The 22862-nt window shown below is 38.3% G+C and overlaps 1 protein-coding gene across 1 annotated transcript; it reads left to right on the top strand.

The window, feature by feature from the left end:
* Positions 1 to 20451: 20451 nt before the first annotated feature.
* Positions 20452 to 21467, top strand: LOC129064550 (ADP/ATP translocase 2-like). Its single transcript, XM_054565692.1, has one exon. The coding sequence runs from the start codon at positions 20512 to 20514 to the stop codon at positions 21334 to 21336; it is 825 nt and encodes a 274-aa protein (XP_054421667.1). The 5' UTR covers positions 20452 to 20511; the 3' UTR covers positions 21337 to 21467.
* Positions 21468 to 22862: the final 1395 nt, after the last annotated feature.

Genomic DNA, 22862 nt, shown 5'->3' with positions numbered 1-22862 from the left:
TGGCTGCCACTCTGCACTTAGCAGATGATTTGAAGACACCACAGGGCGGGGCCAAGGCCCTCCTGGGGGCGGGGCTATTGGGTCCTGTCACGCTGCTGCCACCCAGGGGAGTGGTCCTGCCTTAGCAAGATGGCTGCTGCTGTATGGGGGAGGAGTCACCACAGGGATCCTGCCAGCTACTCTCTCCGTTCTCTCCCCAAAGCCTCCGTCTCCAGTCTCTCCTCAAGTGTCTCCAGACCACTCTGCTCCATCTTTGCCAGAGACCAGGGTAAGTGGCTGCAAATAAAAATGTATGCATTTGCCCTTTAAACAGCTCTTTGCATCTCCAGCTGCCTGTCTCTGGCAGAGAGCAACCCTGCCGCTTTTCACAGATGGTTGTTATCTGTGTGTTTTTTATGCTCTGGTGCTGTAGGATGGAGATCCCCAGTTTTGGTTTAGACTCTACGTTTCTCAGGGGGATCCAACTGGCCCTTTCAATATCCTTCTGGTGCTGCCGCCCATGGGCACCCCGCCCATCTTCTTTACTCTCTACTGCACTCCTTACCAGTTAGATTGCACTGAAGCTGATTCTTCTGTCTCCAAGGTTATAAAGCCTCTTTCACTATTCAGTCGTTTGTTCCAGGTGATTTCTCCACAATTTAGTTGTAATTTTAGGTTGGTCCTGGGAGGAGGTCAGTGTGCATTCCACTTACTCCTCCACCATCTTGATTCTCTGTTTCAGGATTCTTAAGGTGTAATCCCAGCAGTGGAATCACCAGGTCAAAAGGCAGCTCCATTTTTAGTTTTTTGAGGAAATTCCATACTGTTTTCCACAGTAGCTGCACCAGTCTGCATTCCCACCAACTGTGTACTAGGGTTTTCTTTTCTCCACAACCTCGCCAGCACTTGTTGTTTGTGGATTTGTTTATGATGGCCATTCTGACTGGTGTGAGGCGATATCTCATTGTAGTTTTAATTTACATCTCTCTGATGGCTTGTGATATTGAGCATCCTTTCATATGTCTATGGGCCTTCTGTATGTCCTCTTTGGAGAAGTGTCTGTTCAAGTCCTTGGCCCATTTTTTTAATTGGATTGTTTGTCTTCCTGGAGTGGATACATGTGAGTTCTTTATATATTTTGAAGGTCAAACCCTGTCTGAGGTATCATTGGCAAATACATTTTCCCATATTGTTGGTTCCCTTTTCATTTTGCTGATGTTATCTTTTGCCATGCAAAGCCTTTTAATTTGATGTAATCCCATTTGTTAATTCTTTCCTTTATATTCCTTGCTCTAGGGAACATATCAGTGAAAATATTGCTGTGTGGGATAGCTGACATTTTCCTGCCTATGTTCTCCTCTAGGACTTTTATGATGTCATGACTTATATTTAAGTCTTCTATCCATCTTGAGTTTATTTTGGTGTATGGTGTAAGTTGGTGGCCTATACTCAGTAAAATACAGAACACTGAAGAAAAAATTAAAGAAGACACAAATAAATGGAAGCATATAGTGTGTTCATGGATTGGAAAAATTAATATCATTAAAATGTCCAAGCTGCCCAAAGCAATTTATAAATTCAATGCAATCCCTATTAAAATATCAGTGACATATTTCACAGGTATAGAAAAAAATATTTCAAAAGTTTATATGGAAGCATAAACTACCACAAGTAGCCTCAGCAATTTTGAGAAAGAAGAACAAAGTAGGAAGGATCACAATATCTGACATCAAACTATATTACAAGGCCACTCTAGTCAAAACAGTGTGGTACTGGCATAAGAACAGACACATAGATCAATGGCACAGAATAGAGAACCCAAAAATAAACCTATGTCTCTATTGTCAATTAATATTCGACAAATGGGTCAGGAACATAAAATGGAGTAAAAATCGCCTCTTCAACAAATGGTGCTGTGAGATCTGGACAAGTACATGCAAGAAAATGAGACTAGACCACCAAGTTTTTATATATACTTACTAACTTTCTGTCTAGTAATTCTATCAATTGCGGAGAGTAGAATGTTGAAATCTCCAACTAAAATTGTGGATTAATCTTCTTTCATTTTTAGCTTTATCAATTTTTTAATTTTTTACATTATTTTATTGTATTTTTCCATTACCATTTATCTCCCCTGAACTGTCTTCTACCTCTATCCATCTCCCTCCACTGACCCACAATCATCACACTGTTGTTCATGGCTTTATCAGTTTTTATTTCATGTATTTTGGAGCTCTGTTGTTTGGGACAACTGTATTTAAGATTGTTACATATTCTTAGTAGACTTACACTTTATTATATATAACCTTATTCCTTATCCTCAGTAATTTTCTTTACTCAAAAGACTACTTTATCTGATGTTAATATAGCCACTCCTCAGAAAAAAAAAGAATGAACCTGGTGGCATCACACTACATGACTTCAAGTTATACTACAGAGCGACAATAATCAAAACAGCATGGTGTTAGTGGAAAAACAGACACACAGACAAATTGAATAGAATTGGGAGCACAGAAATAAAACCACAGGAGCTAAAAACATACAATAGGGAGAAGAATGCCTCTTCAATAAATGGTGCTGGGAAAATTGGAAAGCCACATGCAAAAGAATTAAGCTACAGTACAGTTTGTCCTCATGTACAAAATTTAATTCAAACTGAATCAAAGACTTGAATAGAAGATCTGAAACAATAAGTTACATGGAAGAAAACATAGGTAAACAAAAATAAATGAATGGGACTATATCAGACTAAAAAGCTTCTGCACAGCAAAAGAAATCACCACCGCCAACAACAACAAAGACAACCAGCCAAATGACAGAATATATTAGCAAACAGCAGCTCCAACAAAGAGTTAGTATCCAAAATATGTAAAGAACTTATACAACTCAACAACAAACAAACCAAAACTCCAATTAAAAAGTTGGCAGAGGACCCAAACAGACATTTCTCTCAAGAAGACATATAAATGGCCAACAGATATATGCAAAGATGGTTAACTTCACTAGCTATTAGGGAAATCCAAGTCAAAACTACAAGGAGATACCACCTCACACATGTTAGAATATCTATTATAAAAAATACAAGCAATAGCCAGTGTTGGAGAGATTGCGGAGAAAAAGGAACCCTCATTCACTGCTGGTGAGAATGTAGACTGTCACAGCCACTGTGGAAAACAGTATGGAGGTTCCTCAGAAAATTAAGGCTATAGTTATCATATGACCCAGCAACCCTCCTTCTGGGTATCTAACCAAAATATTTGAAAACATTTATTTGTAAAGATATATGCACTCCTATGTTCTTTGCAGCATTATTCATGGTAGCTTTCAATAGATGATTGGATAAGAAGATGTGGTACATATATACCCTGGAATACTACGCAGCCACAAGAAAAATGAAACATTTCCATTTGTGACAACATGAGTGGACCTTAAGAAAATTATGCTAAGTTAAATAAGTCAGTTAGAAAAAATTAAGAACCATATGATTTCACTTTAAAACTGAAACTCATAGACATAGACAACTGTTGAGTGGTTACCAGAGGGAAAGGGAATGTAGTAAAGGGTAAAGAGAGCCAAATATATAGTGATGGAAGGTGATTTGACTTTGGGTTTTGGGTACACAGTACAATATACATATCATGTATCATAGAAATGTACACTTGAAACCTATGTAATTGTATTAACCACTGTCACCCTATTATGTTTAAGTTAAAAATATAGCAACTTCTGCTATATTTTAAAAATTATTTTAACATGATATATTCTTTTCTACCTTTTTTTTACTTGGAACTTACCTATGTCATTATGTTTGAAGTTAGAGTAATGTAGACAGCATACAGTTGGGCTGTGTTTTTTAATCCTATCTTTGAATCTCTTTTAGTTGTTGTATATCAACCATTTACATTTCAGTTAAGTATTGATATATCAGGGTTTAAGTTCACTACTTTATTATTTTTTCTGTTTGTTTCATGTTCCTTATTACTTTGGTTCCTTTTTCTTGCCTCCCTGTGGGTTACTGCAATATTTTCAGGATGCTATTCTGAATTATTTGTAGAGATTAATATATAATTTTGAATAGTTTTCTTTGTGGTTGTTCTTGGTATTACCATATACATATGTAATTTGTCACTACCTATTGGTATTGCTGTTTTATCACCTTGAGTGAATTGTAGAAACCTTAATTCTATTATGGCTACTTTGGCTTCTCAACTTTTTTTTTTTTTGTTATGGTAGAATATACAAAATGTTAAATTGATAATTATACTCATTTTAAGTTACAATTCAGGGCATTAAGTATAATCACAATGTTATGCAGCCATTACCACTATCTATTTCCAAAACTTTTTCATCACCCCAGGTAGAAACTCTGTAACAATTAAGTAACTCTCCATTCTGCACTCTTTCTAGCCCTAGTAACTACTATTGTATTTTGACTCTATGAATTTGACAATTTTAGGTTCATAATTTAAGTGGAATCATAACGTATTTGTCCTTTTGTGTCTGGCTTACTTCATTTAGCAGAATGTCTTCAGGTTCATTCATGTGATAGCATATATCAGAGATTCATTCCTTTTTTTATGGATGAATGTTATTTCATTGGGTATATATAACACATTTTCTTTCTTTATTCATCTGTTGATGAACATTAGGGTTTTCCCCTACCTCTTGATAATTGTAGATAGTGCTGCAGTAAACACTGGCATAACAAATATCTGTTCAAAATTCTGTGATATCTAGGAGTAGATTTGCTGGATCATGTGGTAATCCTATGTTTAGCTTTCTAAAAGAACTACCCAGCTGTTTTCCAAAGCCCTATTTTTTGATGCACAAGTGTTCCAATTCCTGTAATCCTTACTAACATTTGTTATTTTCTATTATTTCCACTTTGGTTCTTTTATTTTTAAAATTATATTTTATTGATTTTGCTATTACAGCTGTCCCAATTTGTCCCCTTTGCCTCTCTCAACCCAGCACACCCTCAGGCAATTCCCACATCATTGTTCATGTCCATGGGTCATGTGTATAGTTCTTTGGCTACTCCATTACCTATACTGTACTTTACATCCCCATGGCTATTCTGTACTGCCTATTTGTACTTCTTAATCTCTTTACCTCTTCACCCATTTCCCCACACCTCCCTACCATATGAAAACCATCAAAATGCTCTCTGTAGCCATGATTCTGTCTCTTTTCTTCTTGTTTGCATAGTATGTTTTTTAGATTCAGTTGTTGGTAGATATGTATTTATTGCCATTTTATTGTTCATAGTTTTTATCTTCTTTTTCTTAAATAAGTCCCTTTGATATTTCATATAATAATGGTTTGGCGATGATGAGCTCCTTTTGCTTTTTGTCTGGGAAGCTTGTTACTACCTTTCCATTCTAAATGATAGCTTTACTGGGTAGAGCAATCTCATGACTGCTCTTCATGACTTTCAATATTTCTTGTCAATCCCTTTTAGCCTGAAAAGTTTCTTTTGAGAAATCTGCTGACAGTCTTATGGGAACTTCCCTGTAGATAACTAACTGCTTTTCTCTTGCTGCTTTTTTCCTCTATCTTTAACAATTGGCATTATAATTACGATGTGTATTGGAGTGGGCCTCTTCGCATCCATCTTATTTGGGGCTCTCTGTTCTTCCTGGACTTGCATGTCTATTTCCTTCACCAAATTAGGCAAGTTTTCTTTCATTGTTTTTTCAAATAGATTTCCAGTTTCTTGCTCTTCCTGTTCTCCTTCTGGCATCCCTATGATGCAAATGTTAGAAATGCTTGAAGTTGTCCCAGAGGCTGCTTACTCTATCCCAATTTTTTTTGGATTCTTTTTTCTTCTTGTTCTGATTGGTTTTTTGCTTCCTTATGTTCCAAATCATTTATTTGATTCTCGGCTTCATCCACTCTACTGTATTTTCCCTGTAAATTGTTCTTTATTTCAATTAATGTATCCTTTGTTTCTGACTAGATGCTTTTTTATGCTGTTGAGGTCCTCACTAAGTTTCCTGAGCATCCTTATAACCAGTGTTTTGAACTCTGCATCTGATAGATTGCTTATGTCTATTTTATTTAGTTCTTTTTCTGGAGTTTTGTTCTTTTCTTTCATTTCGGTCATGTTTCTTTGTTTTCATACTTTAGGAGCCTTCTTGTGTTTGTTTCTATGTATAGGTAGGGCTGCTATGACTCCCTGTCTTGGTAGCATGGACTAATGTAGTAGGTAGCATTTGGCACTCCCAGTGGCACAACCTCCCTTATCACCCAAGCTGGGTACTTGAGGTGCACCCCTTGTGTGGGTTGAATACACCCTCCTCTTGTAGTTGAGCCTTGGTTGCTGTTGGTAGGTCAATGGGAGGGATTTACCCAGGCCAGTCAGCTGCAAGGACTGGCTGTGACCACGTAACACCAACCTCCACCCTCCATGGAGGATCAGCTATGCAGGGGTAGGGTGGTGGTGCCCTGATGTGATATGCAGCTGTCCACTGAGTGCACAGGCTCTAGGGTTTCCCAGGTGGTGCAGGTCAGGATCAGCCCTCACCTGTGTTTTCCTTGGGGCCACTGCATGAGCTATAAAGCAATCTGAGATGGCCACTACTTGTGCTGGGCTTGGAGATTCCCAGGTGAAGCCAAGCTGTGAATCTAGGCTGGCTGCTGCCAGTGCTGGGCTTGGGAACACTTAGCAAGAGGTATGAAGTTGGGGGCTCACTGAGGCCAACTGTTGCTTTATGGAGAGTATTTAGGAATTTGTGAAGCATGAGGCAAGATAGGTCATTCATATGGTAAAGTCACTGGAGTGGTCCCTTAAGTTGGGTGGGATGGAGTCTCAGGGGTCTCAAGAGTGGGGCAGTGTTGGCCAGGTTGATGGAATCTCAGATATGGCACCTACCTGCTGGTTCTGTGGCTCTATGGGAGGAGGGTTCAGAAAGTGACAATGGCCTCTGCCTACCTTTCTGTCTGGGAGAAATCTGTCTCCCAGCTCTCAACTTGATGCCAGGCACTTCATTTCCTCCCTGTATGCCACTAGTGCCTTTCAAGCTTCTTCTCCAGTGCTAGAAGTCAGAGGCATTGAGTCTGAGTAAGTCTGTGCATGGGCCCTTTAAGAGGAACTGCTTGGGAACCCAGAAGTTTCTTCCATTTACTCAGTCCCCACTGGTTTTTACAGTCAGAAGTTATGGAGACTTAAATTCCTGGCACTGGCATCCTGGTCTTGGGGGCCTGGTGTGGGGATGGGACTCACCACTCTTGATATATCCCTCCCAAATTTTTATCCACTACCCATGGATATGGGACCAGCCTTTTCTGTCTCTCCACCACTCCTACTAATTGATAAAGAATGACGTGGTTTCTTTAACTCCATAGTTGTTGGTCTTCCATTCAACTTGATTTCTGATAGTTTTGAGTGATGGTTGTTCTATACTTTAGTTGTAATTTTAATGTGGTTGTGCAATGAGGTGAGCCATGTTTGCCTATGCTCCATATTGACTGGAATTCCCATTTTCTATTTTTTGATAATAGCCATCCTAATAGGTTGCAGTGTATCTCATTGTGGGTTGTTTTTCTTCACCTGAGGATGTGTTTATTGATTTGAGAGAGAGGGAAAGAGCGAGAGGGGGGAGAGAGAGACATCAATGTGAGAGGGGAACATGGGTCAGTTGTCTCCCATATGCACCCTGACTGTGGATGGAATCGCAACCTTTTGGTATATGGGACATCACTCCAACCAACTGAGCCCCACTGCCAGGGCTCTCATTGTGGCTTTGACTTACATTTACCTAATTATTTGTGACAGTGAACATTTTTTCACATGCTTATTGGCCATCTGTATGTCTTCTTTGGAAAAATGTCTATTTAAATCCTTTGGCAAATTTTGACTTTGATTTTTAGTTCTCTATGCTGTTGAGTTGTGGTTGTTCTTTATATATTCTGGATATCAACCCTATATCAGATAGATGATTTGCAAACTTTTTACCATTCTGTGAGTTGCTTTTCCATTTTGTTGATAGTGTGCATTGATGCAAAAAATGCTTTTAATTTTGATGAAGCCTAACTTATCTATTTTTTCTTTTTTTTTTTAAATTTGCCCTGGCTGGTGTGGTTCAGTGGATTCAGCACCAGCCTGTGAACCAAAGGGTCACTGGTTCAATTCCTAGTCAGGCCACATACCTGAGTTGAGGGCCAGGTTCCCAGGGGGTGCACAAGAGGCAACCACACATTGATATTTCTCTCTCTCTCTCTCTCTCTCTCTCTCTCTCTCTCTCTCTCTCTCCCCCCCCCCCCTCCTTTCCTCTCTGTCTAAAAATAAATAAAATATTTTTTAAAACTTTCTGAAATTAAAATTTTTTTATTGTTGTTCAAGTACAGTTGTCTGCATTCCCCCCACAACTCAACTTACCTATTTTTATAAGTTGCCTGTGTTTTTGTTGTCATATCCAAGAAATCATTGCCAAAGTCAAAGTTATGACTCTTTTTCTACATGTTTTCTAAGAGTTTTATAGTATTAGCTCTTATGCTTATAAATCTGGTCTATTTTGAGTAAGTTTTATATGGTATAGGCTAAGGGTCCAAGTTTATGTTTTTGCATGTGGATGTCCAGGTTTCTCAGCAATATTTGTTGAAAAGACTTCTTTTCCCATTGAATAGTCTTAGAACCCTTGTCAAAAATCATTTACAATATGTGCCAGGATTTATTTCTGGGCCCTCTATTCTATTCATTGATCAATATGTCTGACTTCATGCCAGTATTACACTGTTTTGATTACTGCAGATTTGTTATGATTTTAAAATTAGAAGGTGCTACTCCACCTATTTTGTTATTTTTGAAGTTGTTTTGGCTGTTCAAAGTCCATAGAGATTACACATAAATTTTAAGATTTTTTTCATTTCTGAAATAATTGTCATTGAAATTTTGATAAGGTTGCATTGAACCTGTAGATCACTTTGAGTAGTATTGCCTTTAACAAAATAAAGTCTTCCAATCTATGAAAACAGGACGTCTTTCCATTTATTTGTCTTCTTTAATTTCTTTCAACAATGTTTTGTAGTTTTCAATGTACATATTTTTATGCCCTTTGTTAATTTTATTCTTATGTATCTTATTATTTTTATGCTATTTTGAATGGAATTGATTACATATTTTCCTTTTCAGATTGTGCATTGTTATCGTATATAAACACTACTGATGTGTTTTGTGTTGTTCTTATAATTTTCAACTTTACTGAATTTCTTACTAAGCTCTCATAGTTCTTTCTGTGGAGTCATTGGGGTATTCTACATTTAAGAGCACATCACATACAACAGATACTTTGTTTCTTTATTTACAATTTGCCTGCATTTTGTACCCTTCTCCCCTTCCTCCACCTAATTTCTCTGGCTAAGACTTTCAATACTATTTAATATAAACAATGAAAGCAGGCATGCTTGTCTGGTTTTTGAACTTATGGTAAAAGCATTCAGTGTTTCACCATTGAGTAGGATGGTAGCTGTGAATTTTTCACGTATAGTTTGTATTTTGTTGAGAAAGTATACTTCTATTCCTAATTTATTGAGTGGTTATTTTTACTCATAAATGGATGTTGAATTGTGTCAAATGCTTTTCTGCATCATTTGAGTTGGTTGTGTAGTTTTCCTCCTTTTATACTCAATATGCTATATCACATTGACTAATTTTCATATATCAAGCCTTCCTTGCATTCCAGAAACAAATTGTACATAATCATGGTGCATAATCCTTTTGTTTTTAAATAATATTTTATTGATTATACTATTACAGCTGTCCCAATTTTTCCCACTTTGCCCTCCTCCACCCAGCACCCCCCACTCCCTCAAGCAATCTCCACACCATTGTTCATGTCCATGGGTCATGCATATAAGTTCTTTGGCTGCTCCATTTCCTCACTGTACTTTAAATCCCCATGGCTATTCTGTAACTACCAATATGTACTTCTTGATCCCTTCATCTTTTCACCCATTCTGCCAGACCTCTGGCATCCATCAAAACTTTCTCCATATCTATGCTTCTATTTCTATTTTGTTTGTTTGCTTAGTTTGTTATTTAGATTCAATTGTTGATATGTATTTATTGTCAAATTTTGCTCATTGTTTTGATCTTCTCTTTCTTAATAAGTCCTCTCAACATTGCACATAATAATGATTTAGTGATGATGAACTCCTTCAGCTTTTTCTTGTCTGGGAAGCTCTTTACCCACCCTTTGATTCTAAATGATAGCTTTGCTGGGTAGAGTAATCATGGTTGTAGGTCCTTGATCTTCATCACTTCGAATATTTCTTGCCAATCCCTTCCAGCCTGCAAAGTTTCTTTTGAGAAATCAGTTGACAGTCTTATGGGGACTCCCATGTATGTAACTAACTGCTTTTCTCTTGCTGCTTTGAAGATTTTTCTCTTTACATATGGGAAAATATTTTTGCCAATGATACCTCAGGCAAGGGTTTGATTTCCAAAATATATAAAGAATTCACACAACTCTACTCCAGGAAGACAAAGAATCTAATTAAAAAATGGGCAAAGGACATGAACAGACACTTCTCCAAGGAGAACATACAGAGGGCCTAGAGACATGAAAGGATGCTCAACATCACTAGCCATCAGAAAGATGCAAATGAAAACCACAATGAAATACCACTTCTTACTGGTTAGAATGGTCATCATAAACAAATCAACAAAAAAGTGCTGGCAAGGTTGTGGAGAAAAGGAAACCTTAGTACACTGTTGGTGGGAATGCAGACTGGTGCAGCCACTGGGGAAAACAGTATGGAATTTCCTCAAGTAACTAAAAATGGAGCTGCCTTTTGACCCAGTGATTCCACTGCTGGGTTTATTCCCTACGAATCCTGAAACACCAATTGAAAAGAACCTATGCACCCCAATGTTCATAGTAGCACTATTGACATTAGCCAAGTGCTGGAAACAGCCTAAGTGCCCATCAGTAAATGAGTGGATAAAAAAACTGTGACACATCTACACAATGGAATACTACGCAGCAGAAAGAAAGAAGGAACTACCACCCTTCACAACAGCATGGATAGAACTAGAGAGTATTAGGCTAAGTGAAACAAGCCAGGCCGGTGAAAAACAAATACCACATGATCTCACCCATAAGTGGAATCTAATCAACAAAACAAACAAATGAGCATAATAGAGACAGAGACATGGAAATAAAGAACAAACTGACAGTGATCAGAGGGGATGGGGGGGAGAGGTTATGTGGGAAAGAAGGGGAAGTGTGAAGTCAAGGATCATGTATAAAGGACCCATGGACAAGGACAACAATGAGTGAGGATTAAATGTGGAGGGGGGAGGGAAGGGCAAGGGAGAGCACCAGAACCCTGCCGAAGTAAGACCTGTACTGTAAAGTGGGCAACAGCAGAGCTGAATCTCCACAGAGGGTGAATGTTAGTGGTAAGTGGTCACAGCCAGTCCTTGCAGCTGACTGACTTGCGTAAAACCCTTCCATTAACCTGTATATGTTTTTTTATTTCACTTTGCATAGCCTTCACTTTTTTCATCCATTTTTGTCACCATACTCAACCATTTCTGTGAACATCCTGATTACCAATGTTTTGAACTCTGCATCTGATATATTGGCTATCTCTTCGTTGCTTAGTTCTTTTTTTTTCAAGTTTTGATCTGTTCTTTCACTTGTGCCACATTTATTTGTCTCAGCACTCCTGTTATGTTGTAAGGGGCAGGCCTTAGGTATTCACCAGGACAAGGCAACTCATGTTGCTGTGTCGTGGCGCTCTATGTGGGGGAGGGGTCAGAGAGGGAACAGTGCTGCTTGCTCAGCTCTCGGCCAGCTTTCAGTGACTTCCCCCACTACCCACAAGCAAATTGGGCCCTTCTGGTGTTGATTCCCAGATGGGTGTGTTTGTGTATGTTCTAGGACCCTGTGGGCCTCTCCAATAGACTCTCCTGTGAGGCTGGGAGTTTCTCCCTCCACTGCAACCCCCACAGATTTTTACAGCAAGGGGTTTTGAAGCTTTACGTCTCTGCACTGGAACCCTGGGTTGTGCAGTCTGTCTTACTCCCCAGCTGTTCCTCCCAGTTTATCCGCACACAAATGTGGGACCACCAGTTGCCGCCGTCCCACACATCCTCTCCATCTCTGCTGCCTGTTTACACCCCTACTACCAGTTTGGATGAATGTTTCTTCTTTAGCTCCTTGGTTGTTGGACTTCTGTACATTTTGATTTCCTGGCAGTTCAGGTTGTTTTTTGTTTTGAAAGTTGTCTTTCTTTTGATTGTGCGAGGAAGCAAAGTGTATCTACCTATGCCTCCATCTTGGCGAGAAGTTAATCCTTTTCATTTCTATAAAGTTGGTAGTAATGTCTCCACTTTCATTTTTGATTTAATTTGAGTCTTCTCTTTTTTTTTTAGGCAATCTCACTAGTGATTTGTAAATTTTATCAATCTTTTCAAAGAACCAGCTTTGTATTTAGTTGATTTCTCTATTGTTTTCTATTTTCTATTATCTCTGTCTCCAATTTAGTTTTTATTATTTCCTTTCTTCTGTTAGTGTTGGGTTTAGTTCGCTCTTCCTTTTCTAGGTCTGTAAGGTGTAAAGTTAGGTTATTTATTTGAGGTCTTTTCTCTTTGTTAATATATACATTTACAATATAACTTTTCCTCTCACCATTTCTTTTGCTGCACCCCACAAGTTTTTGTATGTTGTGTTTTTTTTTTTAACATGGGTCAAGGGTTTTCCTAATTTCCCTTGTAATTTCTTATTTGACTCAGTGGTTATTGAAGAGTATGCTTAATTTTTACATATTTGTGAATTTTCCATTTTTCCAATTTTTGTTGATTTTAGTTTTCTTCCATTATTATTAGGAAACATACTTTCTAAAATTTCAAAATTGTAAAATATCGTTGACACTTGTTTTGTGGCCTAACATGGTCTATCTTGGAAAGTGTACTATGTGCACTTGAGAAAAATATCTATTCTCTTCTTGTTGGGTGGAGTATCTGTTAGTTTCATTCATTTCATAGAGTTGCTCAAGTCCCCTATTACATTATTGATCTTCTGTCTCATTGGTCTATTCATCTCCCCATGTTTTAAGTATAATTATATTGAACAATTTTCTCTCTGTACATTGAATACCACATTAGATTGTGTTATATCTTTTGTTTCTACTCTATGAGTAAAATATGATTTAAAATTTTTTTATTGTTGTTTAGTTACAATTGCCCTGCTTTTCCTCACATTGCTCTCCCTTGACCCATCCTCCCCCTCCCTCACATTCAATCCTCCCCTCATTGTCCTTGTCCATGGGTCCTTTATAAAAAATCAAGGTCCATGTCCCTTGATTTGACCCTTCTCCTTCTTTCCCCCTGTTTTACCTCCCACCTCCCTCTGGTTATTGTCAGTTTGTTCTTTATTTCCAAGTCTCTGGTTCTATTTTGTTTATTTCTTTGTTTTGCTGGTTAGGCTCCACTATAGGTGAGATCATATCATTAGCTAAAGGATAGTCTGTAATATTTACTTCTAGTTTTACTGATCCTGCTGTTCTTCTCACCATCTTATAGGTCAGGGACTCTTTCTATTATTATTTATTTCTTTTTGAAAAGCTTCTGTTAACGTTTCTTTAAGGGTAGGTTTGCAAGTAACAAACTGTCTTATTTTCTCTAAGTCTGATAGTGCCTCTATTTATCTTTCATTCCTGAAGGATATTTTTAGCAGGTTGACATGCATACTGTTTCAGCACTTGAAAAATATTCTGCTTCCTTCCTTCTGGCCTCCATGGTTCCAGATAAGAAACCCACTATCTTTCAAATTGGTGCTCCCATGTAGATATTGTATCATTGTCTCTTGCTGTTTTTAAACTTCATTTCTTTTTTTAGATATTTAAAAAAATTATTGGGGTGACATTGGTTCACAAAACCATTCAGGTTTCAAGTATACAACTCAATAAAACATCATCTGCACACCTCATCATGTGTCTACCACAAAGTGTCTTTTCATCCCCATTTATCCCTCCTTTGCCCACCTTCACCTTCCCCACCCTCTTTCCCTCTATCACCACAGTGTTGTCTGTGTCTATGATATATATTATATACATATTTTAACCCCTTCACCTTCTGTTTTCTGTGTCTATGAGTTATATATATGTATATTTTAATCCCTTTACTTTCCTTCATCCAGCCCAAATCTCTGTCCCCTCTGACACCTGTCAGTCTAGTCTATTGCATGAATCCATGCTTCTGCTTCTATTTTGTTCATTAGTTTATTTTGTTCAGTAGATTTCTCATATACGCATAAGTGAGATCATATATTTGTCTTTCTCTAACTGGCTTATTTCACTTAGCGTTATAATCTCCAGGTCCATCCATGCTGTTGCAAAAGGTGAGATTTCCTACTGTTTTATAGCCAAGTAGTATTTCACTGTGTGAATGTCCCAGGAGTGGGAGTGTTGGGTCAAAAGGCAGTCCCATTTTGAGGAAACTCTGTACTGATTTCCACAGTGGCTATACCAGTCTTCATTCCCACCAACAATGCATGAAGGTTCCCCTTTCTCCCCATACTTGCCAACACTTTTTTTGTAGATTTATTGATGATAGCCATTCTGTCAGGGGTGAGGTGATATCTCATTGTGATTATAAGTCACATCTCTCTGATGATTAGTGATGTTAAACATCTTTTCATATATCTATTGGCTATCTGTATGACATCTTTGGAAAGGTATGTTTTCAGATCCTTGGCCAATTAAAATTTTTTTATTGTTGTTCTAATGCAGTTACCCCATTTTTCCCACTTTGCCCTCCTCTGCCCAGCCTACCCACTGCTTGTCCATGTCCATGGGTCATTTCTACATGATCTTTGCCTAGTCCCTTCCCCTTCTTTCCACTATTATCCCCTTCTCCTCTCTTCTCTGGTCACTATCCATTTGTTCCATGTTTCAATGTCTCTATTCTATTTTCCTTGTTACTTTATTTTTGTTCATTAGGTGCCTCTTACAAGTAGATTATATGGTATTTGTCTCTCACTGACTGGATTATTTACTTAGCATAATATTCTCCAGTTCTGTACATGCTGTTGCGAATGGTAGGAGTACCTTTTTACCTACTGCTGCGTAGTGTTCCATTGAGTAAATGTACCACTGTTTTTTGATCCACTCATTTACTGATGGGCACTTAGGCTGTTTCTAGCACTTGACTCTTGTAAACCATGCTGCTATGAACATATTGGTATATAAGTTCTTCTGAATTGGTGTTTCAGGATTCTTAGGGTATAAACCCAGCAGTGGAATCACTGGGACAAAAGGCAGTTCCATTTTTAGTTACTTGAGGAAATTCCATACTGTTTTCCCCAGTGGCTGCACCAGTCTGGATTCCCACCAACAGTGTACTAGGGTTTCTTTTTCTCCACAACCTCGCCAGCACTTGTTGTTTCTTGGCTTATTAACGATAGCCATTCTGACTGGTATGAGGTAGTATCTCATTGTGGTTTTAATTTGCATCTCTTTGATGGTTGGTGATGTTTGTCATCTTTTCATATGTCTATGGGCCACCTGTATGTCCTCCTTGGAGAAATGATATTCAGGTTTGCCCAATTTTTAACTAGATATTTTCCTTCCTGGTGTCAAGTTACATACGTTCTTTATTTTGGAGATCAAACACTTGTCCGATGTATCATTGGCAAATATGTTCTCCCATAGAGATCGTTCCCTTTTCAATTTGATAATGATACAAAGCCATGCAGAAGCTTTTTAACTTGATGTAGTCCCATTTGTTTAATTTTTCTTTTATTTCTCTTGTTCTAGGAGATATATTGGCAAAAATATTGCCACATGGGTTAGCTGGAATTTTACTGCCTGTTTTCCTTTAGGACTTTTATGGTGTCACAATTTATATTTAAGTCTTTCTGCATTTTATTTTTATGTATGGTGTAAGTTGGTGGTCTAGTTTCATTTTTTTTTTTTTTGCATTTACCAGTCCATTTCTCCCAACAACATTTATTGAAGAGGCTGTTTTTACTCCATCGTATGCTCATGCCCACTTTGTCAAATATTATTTGGCCATAGAGTCACAAGATTGTTTCTGGGCTCTCTGTGTTCCATTTACCCATGTGTCTGTTCTTATGCCAGGACCAGATTGTTTTGATTACAGTTGTCTTGTGTAGTTTGATATCAGGCATTGTGATTCCTCTTACTTTGTTCTTTCTCAAGACTGCTACAGCTATTCAGGGTCTTTTTGGTTCCATATAAATTTTTGAAATACTTGTTCTAGATCTGTGAAATATGCCATTGGTATTTTAATAGGAGTTGTACTGAATCTATAGATTGCTTTGGGTAGTATGGACATTTTAACAATGTTAATTCTTCCAATCCATGAACATGGTATATATTTCCATTTATGTGTATCTTCCTTTATGTCTTTACTCAGTGTTCTTTTTTTAAAAGATTTTATTTACTTTTAGACAGAGGAGAAGGGAGGGAGAAATAGAGGTAGAGAAACATCAATGTGTGGTTGCCTCTCATGTACCCTGTTCTGGGGAACTGGTCTGCATGCCAGGCATGCACCTTGACTGGGAATCGAAGTGGCAATATTTTGGTCCACAGGCTGGTGCTCAATCCTCTTAGTCACACCAGCCAGGGTTCTTTCCTCAGTGTTCTACAGTGTTCCAAGGAAGTGTGCTTTATCTCCTTGGTTACATTTATCCCTAGGTACCTTATTTTCTTGTTTCTATAGTGAATGGGATTTTTTCCCTAGTTTCTCTTTCTGATGTTGCAATATTATTATACAAAAATGCCTTCAATTTCTGAATATTGACTTTGTATCTTGCTATTTTTGCCATATTCACTTATTAGGTTGAGTTGTTTTTTGGTGGAGACTATAGGGTTTTCTATGTATACTGTTGTCTGCAAATAATAACAGTTTTAGTTGCTCCTTTTCAATTTTGCAAGAGATGCTAAGGTGGGTCTCTTTTGTTTCTTTTTCTGTCTCATCACTATGGCTAGAACTTTCAATACTATGTTGAATAAGAGTGGTGAAAGTGGACACCCTTGTCTTGTTCCAGATTTTAAAAGGAAAGTTTTAGTTTTTGCCTGTTGAGTATGATGTTGGCTGTAAGTTTCCCACACATGGCCTTTATTATGTTGAGGTATGCTCCCTCTATTCCCACTTTGCTGAGCATTTTTATAAAAAATGGGTGCTGGCAGAAGGGCCCAATTTGCTTGTGGGTAGCGGGTGAAGTGACTCAAAGCCAGCCAAGAGCCCAGCATACAACATTGTTCCCTCTCGGACTCCTCCCCCACAGACAGTGCCACAACACAACGGCCTGGGTTGTCCCTCCCTGACGAATACCTAAGGCTCTGTCCATTCCAATGAAATGGGTGCACTGAGATTAAAAAAACAATATTTTGCCCAAATGAAAGAAGAGATCAAAAATCCAAAAATGGAACTAAGCAATGAAGAGATAGCCAACCTATCAGATGCACAGTTCAAAACACTGGTAATCAGGATGCTCAAAGAATTAGCTGAGTATGGTCACAAAATGGATGGAAAAAGTGAAGGCTATGCAAAGTGAAATAAAGAAACATATACAGGGAACCAACAGTGAAGGGAAAGAAACAGGGACTCAAATCAAAAATTTGGAGCAGAAGAAAGAGATAAACATTCAACCAGAACAGAATGAAAAAACAAGAATTCAGAAAAATGAGGAGAAGCTTAGAAATCTCTGGGACAACTTTAAATGTTCCAACATCCAAATTATAGGGGTTCCAGAAGGAGAAGAAGAAGAGCAAGAAATTGAAAACTTATTTGAACAAATAATGAAGGAGAACTTCCCCAATTTGACCAAGGAAATAGACTTCCAGGAGAGAGTCCCAAAGAAGTTGGACCCAAGGAAGCACACACCAAGGCACAGCATAATTACATTACCCCAGATTAAAGATAAGGAGAGAATCTTAAAAGCAGCAAGAGAAAAGGAGACAGTTACCTACAAAGGAATTCTCATAAGACTGTCAGCTGATTTGTCAAAAGAAACCTTGCAGGCAAGAAGGGGCTGGAAAGAAGTATTAAAAGTCATGGAAGGCAAGGACCTACATCCAAGGTTTCTCTATCCAGCACAGCTATCATTTAAAATGGAAGGGCAGATAAAGTGCTTCCCAGATAAGGTCAAGTTAAAGAAGTTCATCATCACCAAGGTTTTATTATATGAAATGTTAAAGGGACTTGTTTAAGAAAAAGGTGAAGATCAAAAAATTATGAACAGCAAAATGATAACAAACTCAGAACTATCAACAACTGAACATGAAAACAAAAACAAACTAAGCAAACAACTAGAACAGGAACAGAATCACAGAAATGGAAATCAGAGGGGAGGAGGAGGGTGAAGAATGGGGGAAAAGGTACAGGGGATAAGAAGCATAAATAGTAGGTACAAAATAGGCAGGGTAAAGTTAAGAATAGTATAGGAAATGGAGAAGCCAAAGAAGTTATATGTGCAATACATGGACATGAACTAAGGGTAGGGGGAATGCTGGTGGGAGGTGGGGAAGGGTGGAGGGGAATAAAGGGTAAAGAAAACAATGAGACCACTGTAATAGCATAATCAATAGAATATATATATTTTTTTAAAAAAATGAGAATGGTATCAATACTGGGCACTACAAAACATTAACTAACAACAAAGAAGGCAGTAATGGTGGAAGTAAGGGACAAGAAGTTGTAAGACATATGGAAAACAGAGGTCCCAATATGGTGGTGGATTAGGTGTAAGCTACAGTAACCTCTTCCCAGGACCAAACTGGGCTTTTAACTAAATTATAGAAAAATCGTCCTAAATAATCAACTGAAAATGAGCTGGAGAGAAGCCTAATAAGCAAGGACTTACTGAAGAAGCCACATGGAGACTGGTAGGAAATGCAGAGGCATTAGAGGGCTGAATGGGCTCCTATGGGTGGCAGCTGAAGTATGGAGGGATAGCTCAGCTGTGTGAGGGTTTTCCTGAGAAGTGTGGGTCTAAACCCCAAGCAGGGCTCCCAAACCAGGCAAGGTACTCACATAACATCCAGCTGTGAAAAGCAATGGGGTTACTGTCTGCCAGGGAGAGATGGCTAGAGATGTGGCCACCCTCTTAAGAACCAATGCACAAAATTCCATTCATGCTCACTTACCCTGGGCTCCAGTGGAGGGAGGGCAGAGTGGACTTAGAGCTGCGTGGGGAGAGTTTGGGGTTTGTTTCTCTGGGGAAAGAGCTGAAGGGTCAGCTTCCAGGATCGTTGTGCTCAGTCTTGCTCCCATACTGCAGAAGCCGTCTTTCTTAGTCAGAGTACTCCTCTCCACATGGCATCAGCCTAGGGAGAAGTTATAGCCCCACCCACAGAAATACTTCTTGCCCCACCCTGTGGAGATTAAGCCTTGCTGAGAACAGCCAGAGGCTCTTTCAGTGACTAAACCTAACATACAGCCAATGCATGGAGGTGGATCTTGGGGTGCTTTGAAACTTTGCTGATCTGCTCCTGGTACCAGGGCTGGTAAAAGCCAGCTTACATGCACAGTTTGGTCACATGCACTGACACCCAGCAGAGGGAACCATAAGTTGTGAATAACTGATAGCTCCCAACAAGTTACTGGGGCCAGTCACAGTCAGCATATAACATAGGTCTGCACCAGAGCCTTTGCAGATCTACCTAATACATAAAAACAAACATAAAGAGGCAGCAAAAATGGGGAGACAATGAAACATGACCCAAATAAAACAAGGTAATTCTCCAGAAGAAGAGCTAAATGATATAGAGACAATTTATTAGATATAGAGTTCAAAGTAATGATTATAAGGATGCTCAACAGCATGAAAAAGGACACACAAACTGTAAAAAAGGAATGGTCAGAAATAAATAATTCAATAACTGAAATAAATAATACACTAGAAGGAATAAACAGTAAGTTAGATGAAGCAGAGGATCGAATCAGTTATTTGGAAGACAAGTAGAAAAAAAACAATCAGAGCAGCAATAAGAAAAAAGAATTAAAAAAATGAGGATAGTTTAAGGGGCCTTTGACACACAAAGTATAACATCATCCTTATCATAGGGGTATCAGAAGGAAAAGGGAGTGAGTAAAGTATTGAGAAGCTATTTGAAGAAACAATGACCAAAAAGTTCCCTAACCTGGTGAAGGAAAAAAGTGTACACATGTCCAGGAAGCACAGAGTCCTAAACAAGATGGACATAAAGAGGCCCACACAAAGACACATAATTAAAATGAAAAAACTTAAAGACAAGGAGAGAATCTTAAAAGCTGCAAGAGAAAGGCAGTTAGTTACCTACAAAGGAGCTCCTGTAAGACTGTCATCTGATTTCTCAAGAAAAAATTTCAGACTAGAAGGGATTCTCTTGATATATTCAAAGAGATGAAAATTGAAGGACTTACAACCAAGGCTACTTTCACCCAGCAAGGCTATCATTTATTTATTTTTATTTTTATTCTTTTATTTTAAAAATATGTACATTCTAGAGAGCCCTGGAGTCCCGGCCGGTTACGAACCAAATCCTGCGTTCTCCCGCTCCTTCTTTCCTTTCAACATGACAGATGCTGCTGTGTCCTTTGCCAAGGACTTCCTGGCAGGTGGAGTGGTCCCGGCCATCTCCAAGACAGCGGTAGCACCCATCAATCGGGTCAAGCTGCTGCTGCAGGTGCAGCATGCCAGTAAGCAAATCACCGCAGATAAGCAATACAAGGGCATTATAGACTGCGTGGTTCGTATCCCCAAGAAGCAGGGAGTTCTGTCCTTCTGGCGCAGTAACATGGCCAATGTCATCAGATACTTCCCCACCCAGGCTCTCAAGTTTGCCTTCAAAGATAAATACAAGCAGATCTTCCTGGGTGGTGTGGACAAGAGAACCCAGTTTTGGCACTACTTTGCAGGAAATCTGGCATCAGGTGGTGCTGCTGGGGCCACCTCTTTGTGTTTTGTGTATCCTCTTGATTTTGCCTGTACCCGTCTAACAGCTGATGTGGGCAAAGCTGGAGCTGAAAGGGAATTCAAAGGCCTCAGCGACTGCCTGATTAAGATCTACAAATCTGATGGGATCAAGGGCCTGTACCAAGGCTTTAATGTGTCTGTGCAGGGTATTATCATCTACCAAGCTGCCTACTTCGGTATCTATGACACTGCCAAGGGAATGCTTCCAGATCCCAAGAATACTCACATCTTCATCAGCTGGATGATTGCACAGTCTGTCACAGCAGTGGCTGGGTTGACTTCTTATCCGTTTGACACTGTTCGTCGCCGCATGATGATGCAGTCAGGGCGCAAAGGAACTGACATCATGTACATAGGCACACTCGACTGCTGGAGGAAAATTGCTCGTGATGAAGGAGGCAAAGCTTTTTTCAAGGGTGCATGATCCAATGTTCCCAGAGGCATGGGTGGTGCTTTTGTACTTGTCTTGTATGATGAAATCAAGAAGTTCACATAAATTATTTCATAGTCTTCCTCCTCCCCACCCCGTGAACAGGCATGTTGTATTATGTAACATATCTTGAGCATTCTTGACAGACTGTTGTTGGCTGTCTATTTATCAATGGCAACTATTTACTGGTTGAAAATGGGAAGCAATAATATTCATCTGACCAGGTTTCTCTTAAAGCCATTTCCATGGTGATGGTGGGACTCAATTATATTTTTTATTTCAGTCACTCCTGATAAACAACAAATTTGAAGAAATAAAAAATATCTGAAGTAAAAAAAAATATGTACATTCTATTACAGTTGTCTCAATTTTTCCCCCTTTGCCCCCCTCCACCCATCCCACCCCACTCCCCTCTCCCGCAGTCAATTCCCACTCTGTTATCCATGTCCATGGGTCATTCACAGATGTTCCTTTTTTAGTTCCTTCTCCTTCTTTCCACCATTGTCCTTCTTCCCCATTTGCTCTGGTCACTTTCAGTCTGCTCCATGTTTCCATGCCTGTGGTTTATTTTGTTTGTTAGTTTATTTTGTTGAATAGATTTCACGTATAGGTAAAATAATATGGTATTTGTCTTTCACCAACTGGCTTATTTCACTTAGCATAATATTCTCCACTTCCATCCCTGTTGTTGCAAAAGGCAGAACTTCCTTCTTTCATTTGTTCTTTCTTTAAATGTAGATTGATTTTATTTATTTTTTAAATGAAAAATTCATTATAAAATTTAAAAAAATTTAAATCCATTGTGAAGTCTTAGCAATTAAAACAACATGACACCAGTACAGAAATAATCAAGTATACATTCTAGAAACAAATGTATATATTTGTCTAACAGTGTAATAGATGATTAAATTTATATTTCAAATCAATGGGTAAAATAAGGCTTATTCAACAAATGAGGTGCATGGACCACTATTACTTGAAATAAAACAAATATAGAATCCTATTTCACACACTATACAAAAAATATTCAGTGAGTTAAAAATCAATATGTAAAGTCCATGGAGTTTTAGGAGAAAATACAAAATAATATTTTTCTCACCATGAAGTAACATTCAAACCCAGAAGCTATAAAGTAAAATATTGACAGTATGACTATATTAAACATTTCAAACTATACAGTAATATACATATAAAAAAGTTAAAGGACAAGTAATAGAATAGGAAAGTATTTGTAACACATCTAAAAAAAGGGTTAATAGGATTTTTCTTAGGGAAAAAATTCTGCAAACATTCAATCAAAAAATGGATAAAGAATACCAAAAAGTCATTTAAAACTTTTTAAAAATAACAGAAATATAAGAAAAATAAAGTACCTAGGAATAAATTTAACCAAAGAGGTAAAAGACCTGTACGCAGAAAACTATACAACATTGAAGAAAGAAATTAAGGAAGACACAAATAAATGGAAGCATATACCATGCTCATGGATTGGAAGAATTCGTATCATCAAAATGTCCATA

This window comes from Pteronotus mesoamericanus, unplaced genomic scaffold (genome assembly GCF_021234165.1).
Source record: "Pteronotus mesoamericanus isolate MK-2021 breed Mesoamerican mustached bat unplaced genomic scaffold, CSHL_Meso_final contig_166, whole genome shotgun sequence".
NCBI classification, from domain to species: Eukaryota; Metazoa; Chordata; class Mammalia; order Chiroptera; family Mormoopidae; genus Pteronotus; species Pteronotus mesoamericanus.
The sequence above is the reverse complement of the archived record's forward strand: the minus strand, read 5'-3'. Positions and strand labels throughout refer to the sequence as shown.

Excerpts from the sequence above, each read along its gene's own strand:
- LOC129064550 (XM_054565692.1), top strand. The coding sequence starts at position 20,512 with ATGACAGATGCTGCTGTGTCCTTTGCCAAGGACTTCCTGGCAGGTGGA.